The 11432-nt window shown below is 45.9% G+C and overlaps 1 protein-coding gene across 1 annotated transcript; it reads right to left on the bottom strand.

The window, feature by feature from the left end:
- Nucleotides 1–2240: 2240 nt before the first annotated feature.
- On the bottom strand, nucleotides 2241–10226 carry Rfk (riboflavin kinase). Its single transcript, XM_005352025.3, has 4 exons — nucleotides 9934–10226; nucleotides 8969–9120; nucleotides 4882–4984; nucleotides 2241–3834 (listed from the first exon to the last, which is right to left on the bottom strand). Exons 1-4 carry the CDS (start codon nucleotides 10013–10015, stop codon nucleotides 3704–3706), a joined length of 468 nt encoding a protein of 155 aa, XP_005352082.1. The 5' UTR covers nucleotides 10016–10226; the 3' UTR covers nucleotides 2241–3703.
- Nucleotides 10227–11432: the final 1206 nt, after the last annotated feature.

Below are 11432 nucleotides of genomic sequence, written 5' to 3'. Positions count from 1 at the left end.
CCCTGCTCAGCCCCAGAAAGTCATGGGAAACTCACAGCAGTCTAAAAGGACCGAAATTGCCGAGTAGAAACTGGTGTACCTGCCTCTGGACAGAACCCACAGCTCATGCCCTAAAGTGACTTCCAATCTTTATATCCCAAAACATTAAATGTAGCTCTTGAATACACTGTGTAAAAAAATGAAATTACTGGGGGGTGGGGAGCTGAAGAGATGTCTCAGCAGTTACGAGTATTGGTTGTTCTTCCAAAGGACCTGGGTTCAACTTCCAGTATTCACTCGGTAGCTCAAAAACTACAACACAACTCCCGGGACATATGACACCCTCTTCTGACCTCCTTGGGCACTGCACACATGTGGTATGTAGTCACCGATGCAAGCACTCATACACATAAAATAAAAATGGATAAAGTGAAGCTGTTAGTGTGAAATTGGAGAACATGAACCTCCAAAGGAAGAAGCAGGTTGATTGATCAAAACCAGGTCAAATGTTCATGCTTCAGCCACAGTGGCACACACCTGTAAACCCAGCACTTGGGAGTTCTAGGTAGGATTTTAAGCTCAAGGCCAGTCTGAGCAACATAACAAGACCCTATCTCTAAAAAGTTAGAATCCATGCCAATAAAATGGTCAATGGATAAAGGCATCTGATGCCAAGCTTGACAATGAGAATTCAATCCAAGGACCCACTTAGTGGAAGAGAATGAAGTCGTATGATCGCTCCCTGACCCTCACATCCCCACTGTGGTACACACACATGCCCACCCACAACATACACACATACAGGTGTACACAAAATAAAATAGGACACAAGCCAACCAACCTAAGCTGGGTATGGTGGCATGCTATTTCAGTCCTAGCACTTAGAAGGCAGAAGCACACAGACCTCTGAGAGTTCAGGGTCGGCAAGAGAAACCCCACCTCAAATTAGAACTCATCCTAAAATATGTTAAATGTTCTCACCACAAATAAGTAAGATTAAGGGTTCAGGAATTTGAGGGTGTAACTCAGTTGGCAGACTGCTGGCCTTGCGTGAATCTTGAGGTTTGATTTGTAGCACAATAGAGTATTTGCTGCTGAGGCCAGGCGCAGTAGAGCACACATAACCCCAGCACTTGGGAGGCTGAGGCTTAATGACCTCAGCGAATCCCAAGTGGGCCTGGACTATACACATAGTAAAATCCTGTAATGAAAACAAAAGCAAAAGAACAAAAAGCCAACTTAAAAGTTCATCTTGTTTCCCAACTTTCTGAACACTTTCCAAATAACACAATTAACTTTGTTATTGTGTCGGATCTGGTGCTGGGGGCTGAAGCCAGGGCATCTTATGCCGAGTATAGCCCCTTCCTCTGCACTATACACTGACCCACCCACGCCCACTTCTAAGATAGGGTCTTACTATACTCATCAGGCTGGGCTCCTCACACTTCCGGACTGAAGTGACCTGGTTTCAGCCTCCCCGGTGCTAGAGCTCCAGGAGCATGCTACCATTCCTGGCTTCCCCCGACTTTCATGTAGCGTGGCTAAGCCACCGTTATTTCTCTATACGCACTAGTCATTTCATGTTCTCAAACCACCTGCCATCGATGAAAAGCTCACTCTCCAGTGTTTGACTCGTCCTTATGATGGACGGCATCTCCTGTTGGAAGCACTGCTCTGTGTCACAGCTCAGTCTCTAAAGGTGAAGCTGATTGTCTTCCACCCATCTCACGTCTGTTCCAAGTACAAGGGGAACAGGAAAACGATAGAAATGTCATCAAGAAAGCAAAGGGGTCTTCAGGTCCAAGCTACTGATCCTTACACAACCCTGTCACATAGTGCCCTAAATGCAAGCTGCTAATTCATCTCAGGAGTGCTGAAATGTACTTATATATAGCAAAGATGGAAGAATGCCCCAATCAGTGTGTGACTGGTGGCACAAGCCATGCGTACAGGACTGTCTGAGAATTACACAGGGAGTAAACTACACAGATGTAAAAAGCATTAATGTGTGTGTGTGGGGGGGATCTTGGCCAGGCTTGATGCACACTTTTGACCCCAGCATTCAAAAGGCAAGAAGAGGCCGGTGAATCTCTGTGCATTCCAGTCCAGCCAGGGATTCAGAACCTGTGGCTCAGAAAATAAAAAAAAAAAAAAAAAAGGATGGGGGTGGAGGGTAGCTTGGGAAGGTGAAAGGGGCTGGGAGCGGGGAGTGTGCTTGGAGGCAAGGCTCTTAGTCACACATGCACCACAGGAAAATTAACACAGTCAAAATTTATTCCAAGGCCTGAAAACATTCAGACTAATTAAAGTGGTACTATAATTTCTTATAATACATCAACAATAGAGAAGTCCAGAGAATTCACTAACCTCTCAACCACACAATTCCAAAGCAATGGCTGTAACACAATGTGAGATGACATTAGCAATGCACTTCCATACACTTAATCAAACACAGCAGCGAGCTATCTTACTAAAAACAAATCTACTCGTGTACTTTCCGTGCTCGTTAGTAACTTTGCTTCATAAACCCACTGAAAATTAAGGCTTCTGTTAAGTATGGAATTTCCAACATCAAAGATCCTACTTTCAGAGCTAGGGATGTGGCTCAGTGACAGAGCACTTGTCCAGCATCCATCCCGCACCACACCCTATGTGTGCGTCTGTGAATTGTTAAAATTGCCTTTATATTTTAACATGGCCCCTCCCACCAGGCAGGGCCTCCCCAGCAACAAATCTATTGCCACAGAGCAAACAATGATTCAAAATGCTGACAGGCACAACACGATCGGTAATCCAATTTCAACTTTAGTAACTCAAGCCACCAAAAAAGTTAGAGTAAGGGGAAACTGAGAAATATTATTTAGCTAAAACTTCTCCACTTCTGAAACTACAAGGACTCTTTAGATGATTATTAAATTATATTTAAGTAGCTGTTCAACAGAGTAATAGACTTACATTTCCACTGAAAACAATAGGACCACACTTCACATGTGCGACATATGCCATTTATTGGTTTCCCTAAGGAGAAAACAAATATTTTGTGTCCTTTCAGGAAAGTGTGATAACCAAGCTTGGTGGTGCGTTCCTTTAATCCCAGTGCAAAGAGAGGGGACCGCTACGAATCGTCTGAAGTCAGCCGGAGCTACAGAATGGAAGCCTGTCTCAAAAGGAAATGAAACAAATCTGTGCAGAGAAGCAAGCGCCCTGATGCGGGGACACGTGCGACCACTTCCAGCTCAAGTGGCTCTGTACAGACACTGGGACACTAAAGGAAGTGACCTTAGGGGAAATCGGTGACTCAAAGCTCGCAAGTTTGCAATTCTGCAAAAATATATTAATACACAAAATAACAAAAATACGCTCTAGAGATTCTCCTCCCAGGGTAAGTTCTGTGCGGCACATTTCCCGGGAAAAGCCCCTGCTCAGCAGCGCCCGCACACATGGTTATGAGAACGAGAACCAGGCTTCATTTCCCACAGAGACTTGCTTTTCCACCCACACTCATACAGACTTCATTTCCACTACACGACACTAGCATCACATACTACATTTAAAAAGTCTTGATTTCTGAATGAATCTTTTAGTACTATATAACATGATGGAGTTAATAGCTGAAGACCACTTGACAGCTACAGGGAAAGGCTCAATCTAAAATATGACCAGGATGAGACTGTATCACAAGCAATGAGACCCGACAGCGAGGGGCTAGATAAGGCACTTTTCATCAGTGGCCATTCATAATTTTGCTTTTAGAAACTTGGAAGAAATTATCATCTTTGAGTTTCAAATGTTCTGGTAAATCCAGCTGTTTTTTTGCTTCTTCAATATCACCTTGAATTGCTGAAATAAGTGACTCTGGAGAAAAAAAAAAGAAAAAATATAAGCTGCTAATAAATATATTTTATTCCTCTTGCTCAGCCCCGCCCCCCCAAACGTACAGGCTAGCCACCCTAGTGCCACACACAGCCCTGGCAAAGCACAGGGGGTCAACCTATGTTAGAGCCTTGTCTTTCTCCAGGGAAAGTCAGCTCTATGACGGGTTCTCTTGTAAAGAAAGCTTTCGCGTCCTGGGGTTTTGAATCCCAGGAACAAATCTCCTAACTACTATTTCTTGCACTTCCAGCACCGACTGCCTAGTCAGCCTTGCAGGGTCAGATGCAGGCGCCACCACTCACTAGCTAACTGCTATGGCTTGGTGTGCCCTGGAATTCATGTGCTGAACAGTTCCTAAGACTGAAAGGATTTGGAAGTGGAAACTCTGGGAAGTGACTGGACCATGACAGCACAGTGGAATGGTGAGTGCCCAGGGAGTGAGCCTCTTCCTAGCCCTCTTCCCATCCACCCTGCGGTGCCCAGGGAGTGGGCCTCTTTTGATCCACCCTGCGATGTCCCCCCACTGAGGCACCAAGAAGGCCCTCACCAGGTACTGCCCACATGATCGCATCACTCTTGACTCCAACTTGCACCAACTATGCGCGAAATAAACACCTGTACTCAGTCAGACCAACAGAAAATGGATGAAGGCAAATTACTTAATGTCTGTGATCAATTTCCTTATCACTGAGATAGGCACACCAACACCCCACACGGCTACTGTGGGTGACAAAGGGATTAACTTGTATATGATGGTTAAAATAGTGCCTAAGCCGGGAGGTGGTGGCGCACGCCTTTAATCACAGCACTTGGGAGGCAAAGGCAGGCAAATCTCTGTGAGTTCGAGGCCAGCCTGGGCTACAAGAGCTAGTTCCAGGACAGGCTCCAAAGCTACAGAGAAACCCTGTCTCAAAAAACCAAAAAATAAAATAGTGCCTATCATGCATTAAATGCTCAAATATATGTCCTATCATTGTGACCACCATAGTAACAGCTGTAATAGTATTGAAGACTAATATAAATTCTTACCTAAAGAATCAAAGTTCTTTTCTGGTCTGAGGTAGCCAACAATGGCCACATTGAGAATTTCGCCATAAAAGTCTTCTTTGAAGGTGTGTATGATGTGGGTTTCCTACAAACAAAGTGTTGAAAAGATTACCATAGCGTGTGTGGAGGGGGTGAGGAAGAGCGCTGTAGCGATGGCTCAATGATCAGCTAAACGCAGGAGCTGTTCTTCCAGAGGACCCAGGTTTGATTCCCAGGATACAGAGGATGGCTGATAACTGTCTAACTCCATTTCCAGGAGATCCAGCACCCTCTTCTGCCCTCCTCTGACATCAGGCATGTACATAATAAGACAACCAACCAAATACACTTGAAATATGACTTAGACTCAAAAGAGGGGGAAGAAAACCCACTTCCATTTTTGTCTGATTTTGGTTTTTCAAGACAGGGTTTCTCTGTGTAGCCTTGGCTGTCTGGGAACTCGCTCTACAAACTCAGAAATCCCCCCTGCCTCAGCTGCCCGAGTGCTGGTATTAAAGGCGTGTGTGTGAAACCTCTACCCAGAGAAAAACCAATTTTAAAAAACAAAAACCTAACTGGGCAGTGGTGGCGCATGCCTTTAATGCCAGCATTTGAGAGGCAGAGGCACGTGGATCTCCGTGAGTTCGAGGCCAGCCTGGTCTACAACAGCTAGTTCCAGGACAGCTAGGCTGTTACACACACACAAAAAAACAAACCCCTGTCTCGAAACAAACAAACAAATAAAAAAATCTAAAGTTCATCCTCTTTTTCTCCAGGCATGGTCCTCTCTTCCCTTTCCCTGCTAAGGATCAAACCCATAGTCTGTCTTTCACTGGGTAAGCACTCCGCTACCCACTGGGTCTTCCAGACAGTCTTGGCTGCAGCCCAGGTGGCTGTGAGCTCCTCCAGGTTCTGCCTCTTTGGGGACTGAGATTGTAAGCCTGTGCCTCCAGGCTGCTCAGAGCCTGAGGAGCAGTGGAGAAGCCCCAGCTACTGCCCCGTTCTTCCCCATCTTCACAAGTTAGAGGGAAGCGCTTGGCACACATTCTCTCTCATAACCACTTTTCAAATAGACTCTTACACACTAAGAACTACAGAAAACTATCAAGCTATTCTAACAGTTGATATGGTAAAAATCAAAAGGATCCAAGAAAATCATGAAAAGAGAACTGGAGACTTTACACTAACAAGTAAGCCGGTGGTACAGGCCTGTAATTCCAGCTTCATGGGGAGGCTAACAGGAGGGTCTTGCCTGCCTGGGCAACTTAGTGAAGCCTTCTCAAATCAAACAAATAGGGGGTGGGGCACGAGGAACAGTTCTGTGGTAAGGACTTGTTAGACGTGGGTAGGGTCTCAGGCTCAGCAGGGAAGAGGTGTGTGTGTGTGTGTGTGTGCGTGCGTGTGTGCGCGTGCGTGTGCGCGTGCGTGCACGCGCGCGTATCATACAGACATCATGGTAAGGGCTCAAAGACAGGCAATAGCTCCTGTAACCCCAGCACTTCGGGCTAGGTAACATCAATGAGTCAGATCACACCAAGCTATGGAGAAAGGTTGTAAATGTTGTGATCGCTTAGCAGGTAAAGGGAGCAGGCACCAATCTAGACGGCCTGAGTTTGATCCCCAGGTAGATTGTTATAAACACTAGCTACAAAAGAAAATGATGACCTGGGCTATAGTAAAATTAATAGTACAATACTATTTATTAGGGCAGGAAACTTTCATGCATGGCTGTTAAGGCTAATAACAGTATTAAAATAATCCCGTCATGAACTGCATCGGCATCCTGAGAGTGTAACTGAGCTCCTCCTATCAGAATTCTAGGTGGTCCAGAAATGGTTTGATAACAAACATTATTTCTGTTATCTGAGAAGCTTATAAAGGAAATGCGATGGCCTCTCCTTCCTTTCCTTCCCCTCCCCACAGAAAAGCAGGTGTGTGCTCTCTAATCACCTCGTCCCTTACCTCTCCAGCAAGTTCACCCTCCTCAATATTAGCACAGCCCAAAGCCCGTAGGGAGTTCAAGCTCACTGCATTACAACAATTCTCAACCTCTGGGTTGAGACCCCTTGAGAATCCTCTATCTCCAAAAATATTTCCACAATGCATAAGAGCAGAAAAATTACAGCTACAAAGTAGCAAAGAAAATAATGGTATGGTCGGGGTCAGCACAACATGGGGAACTGTACTAAAGGGTTGCAGTACCAGGAAGGTTGAGACCCCTGACCTATACGTCAGCAATTAGCTCTGTGGCTCTCTGGGACACACTTCTCTTATTACTCCTCAAAGTTAAAAATTCAGCATACTGGCACAGGCCTGACACCTTGGCACTCAGAAGCCTAAGGCAGAGGATGGCTTGTGAGTCCAAGGTCACCCAGGGTTACACAGCAAGACCAAGTCTCAAAATAAAATTCTTCCACTAACTGCTTTTTCACTTGGTGTCTACAAAAGATTAACTCAAAACCAGTAAGGATTTAAGCTATAGGGAAAAGCAGGGCAGAGAAAAACAAAATACTATATCCTCAAGGTGATTTTGGAGAGAGGGGCCAGGAGGGCAGCTAAGCAGAATGCTGGCCTAGTATGCTATGGCTCTGGATATGAGTTCCAGCAATGTTTAAAAACCAATGGAGACCAGGAATGAAGCTGAGCCCTACTCAGGAAGTAGTCTAAAGACAACCAAGTGAGTAAACTCTGAATGAAACACTAACTATGGCAAAGACAGATTTTATGAAATGCTTTGTGAAGTGCCTCCCTTTTGAGCCTGTTTGGTGGCCCACGTTATAATCTCAACACTTAGAAGCATGAATATTTTGGGGTCCTGGGCTATCTGGTGAGTTCCAGATCAATCTGGGCTAAATAGGAAGACCCTGTCTTAAACAAAAGAGCTGGGCATGATGGTGCATGCCTTATCCCAGCACAGGAGTGACAGTGGCAGAGGCAGTGGCAGAAGCAGGAGGATGGATCTCTGTGAGCTCCAGGCCAGGCAGGGTTACACAGCAAGACCCTGTCTCAAAAAAACAATAAAATCTCATTTTTGTTTCTGATAAATATAAGTGCATGTGCAATTACAAAAACATTGTTTCAGCGTTCGGTAGTACGCATCTGTCATCCAGCACTAGAAAGGCTGAAGTAGAGATGAGTTTTTCTGTGCCAAAAAGGGAAATGACTAATAAAACAGGCAATATTGATGCAAACAGGAATGCCCACTTAAAGAACACACTGAAAACAAAAAGCAATATGATGGAAACCCTTTTTTGCCAGCAATTACTCTTTTTTGGGGGTAGGGTCTCACAATACAATCCAGATTATATTTGTCATCCTCCGGCATCACCATCTAAGTGTTAGAACTATAGGAATGTCCAACAGTGTGGTCATAGCAATTACTTTAAATTTTAAATGGAGGGCTGGGGTCACAGCTCAGCAGTGAAGAGCATGTGAAGACCTGAGTCTGGGTCCCAGCACCCACACTGGACAGCTCATAAAGTCAACTCCAGTTCCAGGGATCCAAATTCCTTTTCTGGCCTCCATGGGTACCTGAGCCCATGTGTACATCCACACAGACACAGACACATGATTAAAAATAAATTTTAATTTAAATGGATTACACTTCTCAACCAAAAAACAGAAAGGTTAGCAGAAAACTGTTACAAAAACCTGATCCAACTATATATCCCTGATCGGGAGACTTTATTCAAAGGGAAGCATAGTACAAACAAGGAGAAAAAAAAATTCCATTCAAATAAAGTAAATAAACGCTTGGGGGTACAGCAGGAATGACATAATATAGGGAAGCATCCAGTCCAGGTTATTCTTTTTGCTTTGCTGTTGTTTTGAGACAGGGTCTCTCCAAGTAGTCTTGACATCCCTGGAATTCACTCTGTAGATCAGTCTGCCCTGAACTCAGAGATCCGCCTACCTCCACCCCCCAAGTGCAGGGATTAAAGGTTTGTAACACCACACCAGGTCACCCAGGCTATTCTTGAACTCCTGATTTGAGAAGTACACTACCACACCTGATGCTTTTTCCTCTGAAACCCTTTAAGTATGCCGAGGAGTTCTGTATGCATTTAATAGAGCAAAATGTGCCTCTTACCATGGACTTTTTCACGTTCTTGTAGTATGGGTTCCATCCTATGCTCACCACCATTTTATGGACGGCTCCACTCCCGACACTGGCCCAACCATAATAAATGCCAGTGGATATATCAGCCGGAAGACTGTCTACTACTTGTTCCGGAAAATTGGCTAAATAGAAGTAAACAGATACTCAGTATAACAAGTTTCATATTAAATATTGATTAAAATCACATTAAAAGGTTAGCCTGAATCGTTACACTCCGACTTCCAGGATCTTTTCTAAGACTTCCAATCCAACCCTATATATTCTGGCTTGGATTTCCCCTCTTCGGGTGCAAGGTTAAGAATAAGTCACAAGGCAAGCGTATGAAAATCTCAGAAGAGCCAGACGGAAATGTACAAGTGCAAAGAAACACATAAAATAAACGGGGAGGTTCATCGGAGATTGCCCTTATCTCTAGTCACTCAGGAGGCCATGAGAGATCTCCCGAGCTCAGGAGTAGGTGGCAGCTGGGAAACGGAGCGAGAGCCTTTCTGTTAGAATTAAAACAAAGTCCCAGCGCTTTCCTCGTAACGCTCCTAGTAGGCTGAGTAGTGACTCATAATAAGAAGATTATTATTTTCAAAATACAGAAACCAAAACCTCAAACTGAAAGACTGATTCAATGGGTCAAGAAGCAGTCCGGATATCATCTTTAAGGACGGGCAGTTAAGTCTTACCTATTAAAACTTATGTAGTCAGACCAAATAAACGTAGGGTCTCACAGAACTACCCGTGTTGTCATTGATCACTACACCGTAACATCTGAAGAACAGAACTTTCAACAGTTTGAGAGTTCGGCCAATCAACCTGCAGTAGCTTCCCGGACTGGGCTCCGCAGCTCGGCGTTAGCGGAGCACGGCTACCCGGGTCCCCTGCCCCACGACCCATGGCTCCACGGCCCCACGACCCATGGCTCCACGGCCCCACGAAGCGCTCACCTGTGGGGATGCCTAGCTGCTTGGAGCCGCGGCCGAAGCCATGCACCACCTGGCCGCGGCAGAAGAACGGCAGGCTCCTCATGACGCCAACCTCGGGGGACGCGGGCTGCTGTTCGCTCCGCGGCTGCGGCGGAGCCGCCGTGAGTGCGGCGCCTGGGCCCGGGCCAGCCGGGGATACTGCAGAAGCTGGGCTGGCGGAGCGGGATTCCCACCGCTACCGGTACCTGCCGGCAGAACAGCCTCCGCCGCTAGAACTCGGCGGACGCTCCGCCGGAACTGCGACAACCGCGACGAGCCTGTTCGGCTTCCGTAGCAATCCCGCGATAGCCCCGCCTCTGCCGTTGCGGCCCCGCCCAGAGTTCTCGCCCCGCTCCGCCCCGCCCAGCGAACACTGCGGCCCCGCCCCAGTCGCGGCTCCCTCCCCCGCCCCCTTCGTGCCTGGTCCAACCCCTGCGATTGCTCTTGCTGTTGCGGCCTTGCCCTCACCCGTGGTCCGCTTCTAATTGTCTCCTTTCACCTTTTTTAGACTGGGCTAAGGTGAGATCGTTGCTCACAAAAGTTTCAGTTGTTCTATTTTCCTCCACAATTTTGTATAAAATTCTCCCGTCTTGGCAGCCGCTTCTTTTCCCTTGTTTGTAACTCTGGGAATGTTTCTCTGATGTTAAGAATGTTTTCTCTATATTGGTACAAAGGGAACTTTTTTAGTAAAGTTTCGTTTCCTTGACGCTGGTATGCTAACGCGAAGCAAGTATTTATAACTGATTGTGAGCAATCAGTTGAGATACCGCACTACCTTGGGACCAGCCTAAAATAAGTGTTTATAGAAAGATCAAAGCGCACTGAAAAGTGCTAGGGAAATCCCAGGCTGCAGGGGAAGCTGACGCCGCAAACCCTAACAGAAGACGTCAGAAAAGTTTAAAAGACTGGCCATGAGTTTATCACTGCAGCCCTAGATAAACCAGAATTTGAATGCAGACTCTGCGACCGAGAATAGCTGATTTATGAAAATTGCTTAACAAATTGCTTAACCTCCCGAGTGCTGGGATTGAAGGCGTGCCACTCCACCCCCGGTTTATTAAGGTAGACGGTTTTTAAATAGTCAGGGTGTGGGGGCGGGCACGCCTTTAGTCACAGCACTCTGGAAGCTGAAGCAGGTAAATCTCTGAGTTCAAGGATAGCCTGGTCTACAAAGTCCCTGGGCAGCGGGGGCTACAGACAAACCCTGCTTTGTAGGGTGTGGGGGTGAGGAATTAGATAATGCCAAGTATGTATCATAGTATCTCATCTAATCATTACGTCATCGTAGGAGAAAAGCATTCACCCCAATTTATAAAGAAAGTGGGAGAATTTCTAAGAGGAACCTGTCAAGTCCTCCATTCCCACCCCTCCCCCTCCTTTCTTTTTCCTTTTCTTTTCTTTCTTTTTTTTTTTTTTTTTTTTTTTTTTTTTTTTTTGGTTTTTCGAGACAGGGTTTCTCTGTGGTTTTGGAGCCTGTCCTG

This window comes from Microtus ochrogaster, chromosome 8 (assembly GCF_000317375.1).
Source record: "Microtus ochrogaster isolate Prairie Vole_2 chromosome 8, MicOch1.0, whole genome shotgun sequence".
Taxonomy (NCBI): Eukaryota; Metazoa; Chordata; class Mammalia; order Rodentia; family Cricetidae; genus Microtus; species Microtus ochrogaster.
The sequence above is the reverse complement of the archived record's forward strand: the minus strand, read 5'-3'. Positions and strand labels throughout refer to the sequence as shown.